The 16,929-nt window shown below is 44.9% G+C and overlaps 1 protein-coding gene across 1 annotated transcript in view; it reads left to right on the forward strand.

The window, feature by feature from the left end:
• Positions 1-16,929, forward strand: part of TAFA4 (TAFA chemokine like family member 4) — a 163,114-nt gene that overhangs the window by 130,360 nt on the left and 15,825 nt on the right. The window contains 1 exon segment of the mRNA XM_075938568.2: positions 14,217-14,300. Within this exon segment, the coding sequence (XP_075794683.2) occupies positions 14,217-14,300 (84 nt within the window).

Consider the following 16,929-nt stretch of genomic DNA (forward strand, 5'->3'; position numbering starts at 1 on the left):
AACAATCAGTTCCATACGTACAAGATGGGAAGTGACTGTCTAGGAAGGAGCATGGCGGAAAGGGATCTAGGGGTCATAGTGGACCACAAGTTGAATATGAGTCAACAGTGTGATGCTGTTGCAAAAAAAGCAAAAATGATTCTAGGTTGTATCAACAGGTGTGTTGTAAGCAAAACTCGTGAAGTCATTCTGCCGCTCTACTCTGCACTAGTTAGGCCAAAGCTGGAGTACTGTGTCCAGTTCTGGGCGCCACATTTCAAGAAAGGTGGAGAAATTGGAAAGGGTACAGAGAAGAGCGACAAGAATGATTAAAGGTTTAGAGAACATGACCTATGAAGCCAGGCTTCATGAACTGGGCTTGTTTAGTTTGGAAAAAAGAAGATTAAGGGGGGACATGATAGCGGTATTCAAATATCTAAAAGGGTGTCACAAGGAGGAAGGAGAAAATTTGTTCCTCTTGGTTTCTGAGGACAGGACAAGGAGTAATGGGCTTAAAGTGCAGCAAGGGAGGTTTAGATTGGACATTAGGAAAAAATTCCTAACTGTCAGGGTGGTCAAATATTGGAATAAATTGCCAAGGGAGGTGGTGGAATCTCCCTCTCTGGAGATATTTAAGAACAGGTTAGATAGACATCTGTCAGGGATGGTGTAGACGGAGCTTGGTCCTGCCTTGAGGGCGGGGGGCTGGACTCGATGACCTCTCGAGGTCCCTTCCAGTCCTATGATTCTATGATTCTATATGCAAATAGCTTATTTCACAATTCACAGTGAACACAAAGATTAAGGCAAGACTGCACAACACACAGGCTGCATTTAAGTTAGTTCTGCTGATATTAATAAAATGCAGTATTTACCCGGTTTCCACCCATACGACAGCACTTTTAATGAGCAGTGACAGTCCAGGAATTTAACTACTAAAACACATATCAACAGAAGACTATTATATTGACTACTTTTTTGTTTTGGTTCTCATCTGCGGGCTGTGTGTTGAGCCCCGCGTAAACGCAAACTGCACCGCGAGCCGCAAATGAACGGGCTGCGGGCCGCATGTAGCCCACAGGCCGTATGTTGAGTATCCCTGATAAGACAGTGCTTGGTCCTGCTGTAAGGGCAGGGGACTGGACTCGTTGACCTCTCAAGGTCCCTTCCAGTTCTATGATTTTCAGGCTCACTTCATGTACAGATGGTTCCTTGTTCACATGTACCCAGCCTATTTTGTTCAGTCCCTCCTTGTATTTTGTTAGTTTTCTCCCTGTGTGCTTCTCTTACTTCTATATATCTGTAGCCATAGCTGCTGGAACAATTATTTCTTGATCTCTTTTTATGCAGCTTCTCTCTCTCCATGTCCTTGGCCACTGGGACCTGCTCACACTAAGTGAGGTCCACCAGGGCTCTGGGACAGCTCTCCCGTGCCAGGTCTCCCAGAGTTTTCTGGTTCCCTACTGTGGAACTAGGACCCTAGAGTTCTGGGGTGGGTTGCGAAGGCCTGTGGTTGCCCTGGCAACCTTACCATGTGGCCTGCCCCAGGACCAGGTCCCCAGGGCTTCTGGGGTATGGACCAACTGGCTACTAATTCCTGAGGTGACCTGGGAGTTGGGGGGTTATTGGTCCTAGTACCACAGACTCTGAGAGTCCTGGCAGCTGCTGACTGGAATTGACATTCTTGTCACTGGCATGGCTGTTAGCAGCAATGAGTCTGTCTTGACTTTTCAGCCAATTTGAAAATTATAGTGATTCCTGGATGGGATTTTTTTTAATTTGGTCTGTCCTTTGTTTCATTAACTTTACACCATATGAATTTCTGATCCAGCCCCTATTGACTTCAGTGGGCTACCATTTACTTCAATGAGAAGCTATAAGTTGGCTCCTAAGTGACCTTTGTTGTAAAGTACTGTGTGGTATGGCTTTTGATGCGAGTAGGCCATGAAATAGATTTTCTAAAACCTCATCATTACGGTTGTAAGCAGGGTCAAGATAAGCTCTACCCTGACATCTGGTGGTGAACTGTGGCTAGTGGTGCAAAGGGACGTCAGGGGCTGATCTCATTTGCATAGACACACCAACCCGTCTAATATGTGCTCACAGCAGCCCAAATGGTCACTTTGGCCACTGTGGGATCCCCAGTCTCTCTGTTATTGAGGCAGGGGGGATAAAAGTGTTGTTACCCTGATTATGTGAGTCAAGGACAATGGAATGGTGGAACTGTTTATGACAGAGGGAGTCTCCATAAACTAAGTAGTACTCACTAGACAAGGGGCATAGGTTCCAAACCTCGACAAGTTGAGAGAGGCTGGGGACAGGTCTTTGTACCTGGTGGTGGGGCCCTATCTGAGGGCTTAAACAACACCTATTGCACGCCCTCCTCTCTCCACTGTGGAATATCAGAACTAATTTGGATTCCATTAGGAGTCTAGTTGTGAGCTGCTGAGTTGACTTCACTGTGGGCCAGTGGAACACTAGCACTGAGGCTCCTCTATTATGAGCTGAACTTGCTGAAGAGCTAAAATCACTGTTGCTGAGGGGAGCCTGGCGCTATACTGCGGAAGAGCTGAAATCACTATTGCTGTGGGGAGCCTGGTGCTATGCTGCTGAGCTACTAGCAGAGCAGCTTGCAGGGACAACCAGCAAGTGCAGGTGGACAGCCGAGTGGTTTGCAGGGACGACCGGCGGGTGCAGGTGGACAGCAGAGCGGTTTGCGGGGACGACTGGCAGGTGCAGGCAGCCAGCAGAACGGCTGGCGTGGGCGACCTGCGGCCAGTAGGAGCGTCAGCAGCAACCAGCTGGCGGCCAGGGACGTGGACCGAGACGGCTGGCAGAGCCGGACAGTTCGTGGGACAGCTGAGGCACCTCACTGGACAGCAGGTGGAGTGTGGTGGAGTGACTCACGTTGACGGCGGCAGCAGAACCCTACGGAGAGGCGGAGCCATCGGCAGACCATGTAAGGTGTATCAATCCCCGCCCCCTCCAGGTTGGGATAGTAAAACCCTACCGGGTGAACTTTTGAGCTCTGGGGCGGCACTGACCAGGGGCAGAGACTTTTGGGGTGTTGGACTTTGGGACTTTGGGTGATTTTTGGATTGCTGGACTCAAGAGACTCTTGGGGTGTAGGACTTTTGGGACTTTGGGTGATTCGTGGCTGGGGGGTGGGTCTTTGCTCATGTTTGGTCTATGAATCCAAGTTGTGGTGTTTTCCCAAGTTAATGCTGCTGTTGGTTACCTCATGTTATTAAAGGTTTGCTGCTATACTGAGGCTCTGTGCTTGCGAGAGGGAAAGAATTGCCTCTTTGAGACACGCAGAGGTGTATGTAAGATTTCCCAGGTCACTGGGTGGGGGCTTGAGCCGATGTTGCATTACCTTGTTGGGAGGAGACCCCTAGATACTGAACCTAGCCCTTGCTGCTATTAACTCGGCCTGGCAGAAGGGTTAGACGGCATTTACAGTAGAGTCAGATCTCAGTATTTACATATGAAAATAGCTTGGAGAGATATTAAAGAATATCACAGAAGGTCAGGCTGAAACAGCAGTCTGTCTGCAGAAGCAGTGTATGTTAAAATAGAGGACAAGGTAGCGAACTAATGAGTAAGGCTTAAAAATACATTCAAATAAATCTGATGACATTTAGGACCAATGTTTTGGTGAGGCCTCTGCTTTGTGCTCATTGGGTAAGTGCGCATAAATATGTGGAGCTCTGCATATCTGTGGATATCCACTTCAGATCTGTGGATAGTGGAGCAGATATCTCCTCTCTCCTCCCTCCCTTCAGCTGCCAGGCGGGGGAGTGGACAGTCACCAGGGCAGGCCCCTGCACTGCTGGCAGAGAAAGGATGCAACAAGCTCCAGCCTAAATCTTCCTGCAGGAGGAGCCAAGTGCTTCTCCCTTGGTCCTCCCTCGCCCCCCGCATGGTGAGCACTGACTTGTGGAGGCCTGGCCCCGGATCCCTGCTGCCCCTTACCCCCAGGCCCTGTTTTCATATTGCCTGCCTCTTCCATGCACAACCGTGCCCCCTCCTTACTCATCCCTGCTCCCTCTTCCCACCCGTCCTGATGGTTTGCTGTGCTGGTGCAAGTAAAATCTGGATTGTGGCTTGTAGATCGGATGATGAGTTGAGCCTGGTGGGTGTGGCTTGGATGTGGGTCCACATTTTTGTGTCTGCGCAAGGCTCTACAAAAACTGCGTTATGCACCCAGGTGATGGGACATGCACATTTTGCGTTGACCTGCCTACTCTAGAAAATAATATCGCTGTCGAGTTAGGCACAAAAGGAAGGTTGATGGAAAACAGGCACTTAGCTGGTTAATGAGCGTGGAAGCCACACTGGCTGTGTAAAGGGAGAAGTGAAGCTTGGTGTGGGACACAAACGTGGGGACAGAAATGAAATGTCACAGTGCATCCTCTCCACAGCACCTACCCATGCCCATAGGCTGGAGTAGTGTCTGCTGCTGCTGAGCCGTGCATTAGGACCCCTGCGTGTACCTTGGCATTGGTCCTTTGTCTCTTTAGTCAACTCAGCTCTAAATACCGATGTGTACTGGGCCAGTGAGGACAATTGCCCTAGGGCCTGGCGAATCACAAGGGTCCAGGGATCCCTGGTGCAGATACTGTGGCAGTGGCTGGAGCCTCAGACCCTTTTAAATCAACGCTGGGGCCCTGGGTGGTGTGCTCCAGGTGGAATTGAAGGACAGGCGAGGGAAGGCTAGCCCTAGCCCAGCCCCTTCTACCCAAGGCCCCACCCCTTCTAGGAGTGTAGAGCTGCCCCCCCCCCCCCCCTTGCCAAAGGGCACAGAAATTCTATAGGCTTACCCGTACATTGGATTGGTTTTGTCAGGCATGGAGCTTCATTTTACCGAGCCCATGAAATGTAGAGATCCGTGCACGGTCAATCCATCCACGTTCACACCCTGGGGATCAAGGGAAGCTGAGTGCCGTAATGGAACAGCACCAGTTAAATACCATCCTGGGACTAACTGGACAACACCTTCATGTGGAATATGCCTGGAAACTTGAAAGTTGGTTTAAAGATTATTGGCAGCTAACCATGTGCTAGAGAAGGGAACGCAAGATTAATTACACCCTGGGAATTCATTGGACTGAAAGCCTTAAGTGACTTGAATGTAAGAAATCAAGCCTTAAATTGAATCATCATTCATTTTATCCAACTTCATTTGTAAAATAGGTCTAGTCATACTTGCCGTGGTGTGAGGCTTAATTGCTACTTGTGAAATGCTTTGCACTTTTACAGTCTTATCACCCAGGGAAGCTACAATGTTGCTAGTACAGGTTGAACCTCTCTAGTCCAGCACCCTTGGGACCAGACTGGTGCTGAACCAGAGAATTTGCAGAACCACAGGAGGTCAATATTGTCAGACAGCATTACCAACACTTCCACTGCTTGCTGGGGTTTTAGAAGACATCTAGGGAGGAAATTAGAGCTAAATCACAGCACAGAACCCTGAGAGCCAGGACTGGTGGCTGAAACAAACTTTATGGGACTGTGGGAAACTTGGCTACACCCATGATACATGGCCACCTGATTAACTAAAATCATGCCAGACTATGGGTGTTGCCAAATCAGAAAGTGCCAGATTAGAGAGGGTCAACCTGTAGCAGAAGTCAAAGTACCTCTCTAGAATGAAGGGTGGAAAGGTGAAATGTAATGTTTAATATAGAGTGGGATTTTTCCATTGCATTTTCCCATCATGCACAGAAAAGACCGCTGGTATTCCCTGACAGAACTGTTCTTAAAAATGGTGAAGGGGAAGAAGAGGTCTTTAAAATAAGGCATTGAGTCCATGTATTTTTATTTTGCATTCACAATAGCCCACTCTTTACACCTTTTTCTCACTGAGGTCATTGCACCTTGAGTGCAGAAAATAAGGAACCATCTATGTGTACATGTATTGTATATCCAGAGAGATTTTAGTACTAAATGCTATTGGCTAGATTTTATTTTGTTTTTTGCAAGTCTGGAGAAGCAAGACTATTTCGTCCTCCACAATCCTCATTTTCTCTGGGTTTTTTTAAGCCTCCAAAGACAGGCCAGCCACATGCTTTGAGAAACAGTACTGTAGATAAATTAAGCTGCCAAATGCCGAACAGAGCACAGCATCTGAAAGAATTTTTTTAAAAATAATCAGTGAATTAAAAAAAAAGAGAGAGAGTCTACATAACTGCCTAATGTTGCATCTGTAAGATGTGATCAGAGCCACAGAAAATTTGGTTTAGTAAAGGTCAACTCCTTGTGCTATGAACAAGTGGTAAACACTTAAATTGAAAGTGATCACGATGACATTTAGTTTTCTTCAATTTTTGTAGAAATAAACATTTTTGAGTAAGCACTTAAGGCTAGGCTGAAAGCCACTGTCAAGAGGATAAAGTATTAATAATACTTGTCTGCAGTAAAGCTACCTTTCCTAACTGTGGTAAAAAAGTATCTCTAGGTAAATCATCAAAAACCAAACAATCTCTTACCCAGGCAATGTACTGTTTACTAGTACAGGCAGTCCCCGACTTATGTGGATCCGACTTATGTCGGATCCGCACTTACGAACGGGGCTTTTCTCGCCCTGGAGCTCGCGGGCGGCGGGACCGCCCAGAGCGCAGCGGTCCCGCCACCACGTCCTCCGGGGCAAGAAAAGCTGCTCCGGGTCTCCCTGGTGTGCTGGGGGGGACTCCCCAGCACAGCAGGGAGACAGGAGCAAAGCCACAGAGGCGGGGGACCCTGCCGCCTGTGCGGCTTTGCTCGGGTCTCCCTGCGGGGGACCCCGCCGCCAGTTCGGCTTTGCTCGGGTCTCCCTGCTGTGCTGGGGGGGATTCCCCCAGCACAGCAGGGAGACAGGAGCAAAGCCGCAGAGGCAGCGGGACCTCTGCGCCTCCGCGGCTTTGCTCGGGTCTCCCTGGTCTGCTGGAGGGGAGGGGGTGCAGCTAGTGCGCCCCCCCCCCCAGCAGACCAGGCTTTTGTTGCGGGATGCCTGGGGTAGAGCAGCTGGGGTGCTGCCGGGTTGGTCCTGCGGGGACCTACCCAGCAGTGCCCCAGCTGTTCTGTCCCAGGAGTCCAGATTCAGCCGCTGCTGAAACTGATCAGCGGCTGATTCCAGGAAGCCGGGGGCAGAGCAACTCTGCCTAGGGCTTCCTGTAGTCAGCCGCTGATCAGTTTCAGCAGCGGCTGAATCTGGAGCCAGTTCCGACTTACATACAAATTCAACTTAAGAACAAACCTATAGTCCCTATCTTGTACGTAACCCGGGGACTGCCTGTAATGGAATCTACCATTACTTTCCCATGGAGATGCGTCAGCGGATTTATTCCTGGTAGGGCAGTTCACAGTTGGTGGATGGAAGTCTCCTCTGAAGTAGTCTTCTATTCTGTCAAGATATTGGTAGTATATGAGATTGGTATAGGTAGAGAAGAGAGTGGTCGGTCATTTTCTATGTCCACCAATGGTAGGACAAGAAGTTATCAGCATAATCTGCAGCAAAGGAGAACTACGTTAAATATTAGAAAATGCTTTCTATCTAGAAGGATTGTTAAGGTCTGGAATAGACTTCGATGAGTCATTGAGAATTCCCCATCATTGGAAGTTTTTAAGAACAGGTGAGAGAAACCCCTGTCAGAAAATGTCTAAGTATATTTGGCCTTACCTTTTTATGATTCTGTTTGCCAAAAAAACCCAAAACAACTCTTCAAGTTGATAAGAAGGGGAGATATGTTGAATCACTCCATGATTCAAATAATGATAGGTGCAGCAAAAGTTAAGTAACTATTTATGTGAAGAAGAGTTCAATCTAACATCTAGGCTGAAACTATTACAGTAATACAAGAATCATTTATCAAATGAATAAATGTTCCCAGAGAGCTAAGAAATACGGTGCTACAAAATAGACTGTACGGGCGCAAGAGAATCCTGGCATAAATTGACATACAAATTGGTTCTATGCTACAGAAAAGAATAGATGGTTTACGACATCAAATAGAACAAAATATATTCAGAATAGCAAGAAAGGGTTTCACTTATTCTAAGAAAGGCATGAACACAGAGAAGGAACCAGAGAAATAAATTGGAATATCATTGGAAAAGCATCACAACTAGAAATGAGCTAAAGTTGAAATATTCAGGCTATTTATGAACTTGCAGGTCCAACGTCTGATTTACTCCCTGGTGCTTTCAACTAGTGGTTGTGCTAGCTTTTTATGGAAGAGGGTACTTCTGAAAATTACAGGCCTGATTCACTGTCATATTTATTTTGTTTTTACGCCATTTAAAATCCACAAACATAAAACTGTGGTGGCTCAGGGGTGAATCAGATACCCTTCGTAATCAGGTACTATGTGGCAGTGGAGATTTATTCTTGAAATACTTCTTTTGAAAGGGGCATTCAGTCAGGTGTTGGAAATGAGCAGAGGGGAGGATGTAGGTTGAGAAAACAAATGAAAATTGCCTCACATGCAGTGATGCCCAGTTTGGGTTGATCTCAAAACATTTCATGAACAATTAATTATAATGGCTGCTCTCAGTACAAAAAGCTGGGTGGAACAATAAAAGAAAAATAATTGTATACGTATGTGGAGACTGGGATGTTAACAGAGAGAATCTGTTCTCTGTTAGAGAGACAACTTTGTAATTAGAACCACATGTTTACCTAAATACATGTAGCATGCAAAACACATCAGAATTTTGGCAAGTAGCAAAGAGATAAAACAAACTGATCAGATGGTAATAAGCTCAGACTGAAAACGATCTCTTAAGTGCCATGACGTGCAGCTAAGTTTCATTCGAATTAATCAATAATCAGTCATCTGGAACAGATGCAAACACGTGGACACAAGAACCATGTGTTCATTTATAACTCTGATGAGCTGAATAGAGAGTATCTGAAGTCAAACTGTTATTCCAAAAAGGTATTTTTTAGTCCACAGATGCCTCTAAATGCCATCTAGACTGGAAGGATACCTTGGAAGAGAAATAATTTAATCAGCATTTCAGCAACTGAATCTTGAAGTGTCAACTTGCTGTTAGTTAACCTAATTTGACGGTTGCAGCAGCAGGAAAAAAACTTTTTAACTATTGAAAAATTGTTTATCCTTTGCATGAAGTAAACTGTCTCTGGAGGTAGCCATGTTAGTCTGTAACTTTCAAAACAATGAGTAGTCCTATGGCACTTTAGAGACTAATAAATATATTCTATCATAAACTTTCATGGGTAAAACCCACTTCATCAGAGGAGTTGGATGAGGATGAAGTAAACTGCTATTTTAGTGCATCTCTTTATAATAAGGCATCTTGCTAAGCATTAAGTTCTGTGTTTTGTGTGCATAGTAATATAGTGTAAGGGAACTAAATTGTGTGTAGACATATTTTATTTTGCAATCCACACTGGATTTTTTTAAATTGTGGCTTTATCTCTTCTACTTTGTTTTCTGTGATTTGATTAATCCCACTGCTAGTGCTAATGTTAAATTAGGAATGCATGCAGAAGTTGGCAGCTTTTGTAGCAAAATATATCTGTTCTTGCCTGAAATATTAAAAAGTCAGTTACTTTTGCAAAAACTAAAAAGCACAGTTTATTTGAGACAAATTGTGTGAAGAACAGAAAATTATGGAATGCGCACTATTAAGGTATTATAGTGTATTATAGTGTAGACCAGTGTTTCTCAACCAGTGGTATGAGTGCCCTTAGGGGTATTTGAGAGAGAAGCCTGGGGAGCATGTCAACACAACTGAAATTTGGAGAAAACTGAGTTTTTGTTTTAAGTTCTACAGTGCTTTATTATTTTTGTACTTTTTAAACCCAAAAATTTCATCACCTGCCCAGCTATGATAAAGTGATTTAAACAAATGTGTTACAATGGTAGAAAAAATTGCTGTGTGTCTAAAAACTGTAAGTACTGGGGGTATTATAATATTTTTTTTGAAAAAGGGGTAGTTTATAAAAAAAAGTTGAGAAACACTGGTGTAGCCTGATTCATCTGTTATATATTTCAGAGTTTGGTTGTGCCAGGAAAATGGGATGTGCCTGGAATGGGATTGCTTTTTCATAAAACCGTACAGAAAAGAGACAGAATGACCAGGCAGTTGAAAGGGGCTGGCAGGGGATGTGCCCCCCTCCCTCATTGGAGACTGCCCCAATCCCAAGCCTCCTGCCCTCCAGGTGCCCTTTAGGGAGGGCAGGGGGTGTGAAGCCCTCCCCCCCTCCGGATTCGTAAGGGAATATTGCTGGCTGTTCCCCTTCATCAGGAAGCAAAGGGGAAGTGCATAGTTTGCTGTATTCCTCTCTCTGGCTGGGGAGCACAGAGACCAGATAAACCTGGACCTGTCCTAGCCAGAGGACATGCATCCCTCCCCTGGCTGTGCCTGCTGTAGCTGCAGTGTCAATGTAGAGGTCCTTTTCACCTGGCTTCAAGCTGCTGCGGTGAGAGAGGTCTGGGGTAGTCCTCTCTCCCTGGGGCAGCCTGCAGACTGAACCCCTCATCCTCAGCCCCAGCCCAGAGCAATGATTTAAAGGAAGTATGGACATTTTCATTTTATTTTCCACAAACAAAAATCAATTGAATTAAGGACCTGAGCAATGCCAGGTAAATCTTCTAGTATAGTGTAATAATGTAGTCTATTGTCAGAGTGACAGGGTGCAACTTAAAGTAGATTCTTAGTTAATTACTCACATGTTCTCTGGCGCCCTCAGGTGGTGTTGCCCTCCTGTGTCTTTGTTCTCTTTGTGAATCTTTGATCCCTGGTCTATATTAGGACTTTATTTCAAAATAACCCTCCCCCCCCGATCAAATTTGTAAGTGGAGCATCCACAATACCAATGAGACATGGATTTAGAAATCTGTACTGATTTTTTAGAAATCTGTACTGATTTTTATCAAGAGTAACACTAATTCTGAGAGAGTTATTTTGAAACAATAGTGGTGTGGATACTCCGGTGTTGCTATTTTGAAATAACTACTCCCCAGAGTAATTTGAACTAATTACTCCCCAATGCTTCCCGGGGCTCTAAGTGCGAGATAGTGTGTCCACATTAACGGAGCCTGTTTCAGACTAATTTCAAGGCTTTCCCGTATTGTGGACACACTAGATTGAATTTGTGAAATTGGGAGTTAAGTCAAATGTGCTAATTTTGAAATAGTTTCCTAGTGTAGGTATGGTCTGATAGAGCTATTGTAGCTCAAAGGTCTGAGCCATTATATTTTCTTCCTCACTGACAGAACCATTTTCAGCCTAGTGTGTGCATCCACGTTTAGTGTCCTGCACTCAGCAGATAGATTCCAATCACTTTTCATAGACTCATAGACTCATAGACTTTAAGGTCAGAAGGGACCATTATGATCATCTAGTCTGACCCCCTGCACAGTGCAGGCCACAAAATCTCACCCACCCCTCCTAGAATAATCCTCTCACCTATATCTCAGATATTGAAGCCTTCAAATACTTTGAAGACCCCAAGATGCAGAGAATCCTCTAGCTGTGATCTGTACCCCATGCTACAGAGGAAGGCAAAAAACCTCCAGGGCCTCTGCCAATCTACCCTGGAGGAAAATTCCTTCCCGACCCCAAATATGGTGATCAGCTAAACCCTGAGCATGTGGGCAAGACTCACCAGCCAGACACCCAAAAAGTTCTCTATAGTAACTCCTATCATCCCTCCATTGACCTATTTCCCACTGATAACGAATGGTCAATTAGTTACCAAGATCATGTTATCTCATCAAACCATCCCCTTCATAAACCCATCTAGTTTTCATAGCAATTATGTGTGATATTATCCTTTGCTGCTGCTCTTATTTGTTAATTGTATTACATTGAGGTGAGCATCATCTGCTTGTGGAATTTGCTCCCAGCTTTGTTATCAGCTTTTTGGACTCATCAGCTCTGGCTGAGTTGAGGACTTCCTTGCAAATCCAATTAATTAAAAGTTCGGACCAGATTGGTGCGGTCACAGGAAATAATTGTCAGAATTCTTCCCAGACCCTGCACATCCTGCATGGGATGACTGTCCTCTGGATACTGAGAAGATCATTAGCCATTCTTACAGCCATTCTGACACCTGATTATCTGGATGAGGTAGTTGGATATGGTGATAAAGCACCCACCTCCATATTGGTATTCTGGAACCACTATTCTGTCTATCCCAAGATATGGGTTCAGCGGACATGAACTAGTGAGGTTTGGTTACACATTGCAGTAATACTCAGCAGTAGGATGTGACTTCTATTTCACACCCATGTGTTGCACTCTGACTGGTATGTGTAGACCCGGATGGTGTATACAAAAAAGTTTTCTATTTCCTATTAACAAAACACTGGATGGTGTGCTATTACTGCACTGGGTAGACAAGCTCACATGTGCTAACATACATAGTGTTGCCTGATTTTTAGAGAATGCATTAATTATATTGATTACTTAAGAATCCTTGCTTTGAGGATTGACAAGTACTTGCCCCAAGATCAGGCCCAGTATTATGTAAATCATTATGTTATTGGGAATCCCGATGTGTACAGTTGCAACCCTCACACTATACGAACTCTCTTATATTGGGAGGGGTTGCAAGTGCTTTGGAGGATAGGGTCATAATTCAACATGATCTGGACAAACTGAAGAAATGGTCTGAGGTAAATAGGAAGAAGTTTAATAAGGACAAATGCAAAGTACTCCACTTAGGAAGAAACAATCAGTCTCACACATACAGAATGGGAAGCGACTGTCTAGGAAGGAGTACTGCAAAAAGGATTCTAGGGATCATAGCGGACCACAAGTTAAATATGAGTCAACAGTGTAACGCTGTTGCTAAAAAAAGCAAACATGATTGTGGGCTGCATTAACAGGAGTGTTGTGAGCAAGACATGAGAAGTCATTCTTCTGCTCTACTCTGAGCTGATTAGGCCTCAGTTGGAGTACTGTGTCCAGTTCAGGGCACCACATTTCAAGAAAGATGTCTAGAAATTGGAGAAGGTCCAGAGAAGAGCAACAAGAATGATTAAAGGTCTAGAGAAGATGAGCTATGAGGAAAGACTGAAAGAATTGGGTTTGTTTAGTTTGGAAAAGAGAAGACTGAAAGGGGACATGATAGTGGTTTTCAAGTGCCTAAAAGGGTGTTACAAGGAGGAGGGAGAAAAATTGCAATGGGATTAAACTGCAGCAAGGGAAGTTTAAGTTGGACATTAGGAAAAACTTCCTAACTGTCAGGGTGGTTAAACAGTGGAATAAAATGCCTAGTAAGGTTGTGGAATCTCCATCTCTGGTGATATTTAAGAATAGGTTAGATAAATGTCTATCAGGGATGGTCTAGACAGTGCTTGGTTCTGCCGTGAGGGCAGGGGACTGGACTCGATGACCTCTCGAGATCCCTTCCAGTTCTAGTGTTCTATGATTCTATGATATTGACAAATATAGCTTATTAATACTTTGTCCTAGCTTAACATACAGGATTGCCTGTAGGTCTGTTGTGTAACAGTCAAAATGTACTCTAATATAAGTCTATAACTCTATTATAAGAAAATATCTATAGGCTAGCAAGTAGGCTAGTCTTCGATATATCCCATGCACCAATAACCTGCACCAGTTTGTTGCCACTTCTGTATTTGACTCATATACTTGTCATGTCAGAATTTCCCCTTAAACTCTATTTTCAGGTTCTCAGGGAGTTGGGGTTCTCTGTTGGGCCATTTATCTGTGCAAAGTTGCTAACTTGCTGTAGCTAATGTCTTACAGTATACAAGCCTATAGGTTTCTTGCATTACAGCTGAATAAAACACAAAGCAGAATGTAATGCGAACCAGTGAATATAATAAAGGCAAACTAGACCACTGGGCTACAATAGATAAGAAGCCAGAGCAACTTAAGTGTTCAGTGAATAGCAAAATACCATAGTGAGTTCAATGCGACTGTGATACTCATGTGAGTAAAGGTTTTAGGATCCGGTCTTTCCAGAGTGGTTAATCATGGTGAATTTATTTTCTGCCTAATGGATAAATGCTAGCTAGAAACTGGGTTATAGTCATGGCCAACAGCCTCCTGCCTGGACCTGAAAACATTTGTCCTCACTGCAACAGAACTTGTGATTCAAGGATCGGCCTTATCAGCCACCTGAGGAGCCGCCACTCCCATGAAAGATGATCATACTCAGCAATGAGTGATCACTCATCATCATCTGATGCTAGATTAATAATTACTGTGTCCTGTTACAATCAGAAAAGATGGTCTTCTGTTTCTCTTTCTAGCCTCCATTGTCATCCAGAAGTGGTGGTGTCACATGGACCCTTGTTTGGATGGAGAGGACTGTAAGGTGCTACCAGACTATTCAGGTTGGTCTTGCAGCAGTGGAAATAAAGTCAAAACCACGAAGGCAAGTACAGAGACAGTGTATATTTGAACGGTATGCAGTGTTGTTGTTGTAGCCGCGTTGGTCCCAGGATGTTAGAGCAACAAGGTTCAGTGAAGTGATTTTTGTTTTTGAACTAATGTCAGTGGATTAAAGACAAGCTTCTGAGCGTACGCAGAGCTCTGATCCACGTAACCTTAAAATTTGCGTCTCTCACCAACAGATGTTGGTCCAATAAAAGATATTCCCTCTCTCCCTTGTTTCTCTGTATTTAAAGATGATGGTTGAATGACCGCATGTGCTCATTTCCATTGCCCTCTGCCCTGCCAGTGTTAGCATCAACCTCACCATCTCCAATATTGAATTGGTTTTTTTAAAACAGTGATGTGGGTGATAGTATCTTCACAGGGAGCAAAGGCCATGTCATCACTCCATGGAAGCTGGATGCTGCTGCAATCTATCTTCCAGAGTTTGATTTAGCAAGTCTAGTTAAGACTTGCTAAATTGAACTCAGAGGGCACCCCCATTTGTGTCTGGTATGCCTTCTCTTGCCAGGAGCAGGGGAAGCTGATGGAAGCATTTGCTGCTGTCGGCCTCCTGCTGTAGGATAGTAATAGAAATGTAGCCGTGTTAGTCTGTAGCATTTTGCTCCTGCTTTAGGGACGCTGCAAGCTCAGCATAAGGTAAGCCGACTCCAGCTACATATTCTACGTAGCAGGAGTTAACATACCTTCAACGAAGCTGCCGGGTCTAGTGTAGACCTGGCCTAAGATGCTGGATCTGAGCTGAAGAACAAATACTCCTCTCTCCAGCAGCTAGCTTGGTTAAATTAGCTAGGTGCTAGAGTGAGCTGGGGGAGGGGAGAGTTTGGGCTTGCACATCCCTAGCACCTTCTTCATTCACTATGGAGGAAGGGCTAGGATCAGTATTCTCTGTAAGCTGTGTGCCTGTGCAGCCATTCAAGAGAGATTTAAATGCCAACCAGCTGACTAGCAGAGTATCCACAGCTGGGTTTCTCCTGTTTCTACTGGTGGTGCACATTCACACGTGCATTGGTGCACATAAAATTATTCCCCACAGGGATGGAAAAGATTAGAGGGAACCTTGGCTAGGATCTAGAGATGTTAAATCCCAGTTAATCAGTTAACCGATTAAACGTTCGGTTCACCTCATGTTTAACAGGTTAACTGACAATGCAGGATCTGGGCTGGGGACTGCTCTAGCCCTGATGGAGCAGCACCAAGCCTCATGGGGTTGCTGGCTCCCAGACCAATGCTGGGGCTGGGGCTGGGGCTGCTCCAGCCCCTACTGGTTACCAGTTAACCGGAACCAGTAAACCTTTCACATCCCTACTAGGATCTTTATAGTGGGTTATCACATGGCTAGCTCTGCCTCAAACTCCAGTCTTTCCAGAGAGATGAGTTTTGCACTATATGGGGGATACGTATCCCCTGCACGGTCTCCCCAAAATCCTGCCCTTTCATCCCTTTTCAGCAGGATTCATCCTGCCATACAACAGGAGAAGGATTTGTCCCTTCCAGCAGGGGTTGGCCTGTCCGAAGGACACACGGCCGAGCATGTCTAATTCATAGAATCATAGAACACTAGAGCTGGAAGGGACCTTGAGAGGTCGTCAAGTCCAATCCCCTGCCCTCACGGCAGGACCAAGCACTGTCTAGATCATCCCTGATAGATGTCTATCTAACCTGCTCTGAAATATCTCCAGAGATCACAACCGCCCCAGGCAATTTATTCCAGTGTTTGACCACCCTGACAGTTAGGCACTTTTTCCTGATGTCCAACCTAAGTCTCCCTTGCTGCAGTTTAAGCCCATTGCTTCTTGTCCTGTCGGCAGAGGTCAAGGAGAACAATTTTTCTTCCTCCTCCTTGTGACACCCTTTTAAGTACTTTAAAAGCCATTGTCATGTCCCCTCTCAGTCTTCTCTTTTTAAACTAAACAAGCCCAATTCTTTTAGTCTTCCATCCTAGGTCATGTTTTGACCTTTAGTCATTTCTGGTGCTCTTCTGTGGACATGTGCCTGGCAGTGTTGAGAGAGTCATTATCCATGGGCAAATATTCAGTCAAACATGCCCACAACATAAACCAGGCAGCTGAGAACAGTTTCCTAAAGGTCTGTGTGTGTGTGTGTGTGTGTGTGTGTGTGTGTGTGTGTGTGTGTTTTGTAAGGAGGGACAGCACATTTGTAATGATGGGTACATCTAGACTACAGGCTTTTGTCGACAAAGGCTTTGTCGACAAATACTGTCGACAAAGCCTCTGTCGACAAAGAGCATCTAGACTACATCCAGTTCTGTCGACAAAGCAAGCCGCTTTGTCGACATGAGAGTGTAGACGCAAAGGACAGTGTAGATGCAATAACGCCTTCTATCAACAGAACTCTGTCGACAAAAGGCGTTATTCCTCGTAGAATGAGGTTTATTGCCGTCGACAAAACTGCCAAGTTCTGTCGATGTTATGTCGATGCAGGTATAGTTTTATCGACAAAAGGAAACTTTTGTCGACAAAACCCTGTAGTCTAGACACGCCCGATGGGTGGTTCATGACCTTGATTTGCAAAATGTGAATGTAGGGACAAGATCTTCACAAGGGG

The sequence above is a fragment of the Pelodiscus sinensis genome, chromosome 11, assembly GCF_052426305.1.
Source record: "Pelodiscus sinensis isolate ZL-2025 chromosome 11, ASM5242630v1, whole genome shotgun sequence".
NCBI lineage: Eukaryota > Metazoa > Chordata > Testudines > Trionychidae > Pelodiscus > Pelodiscus sinensis.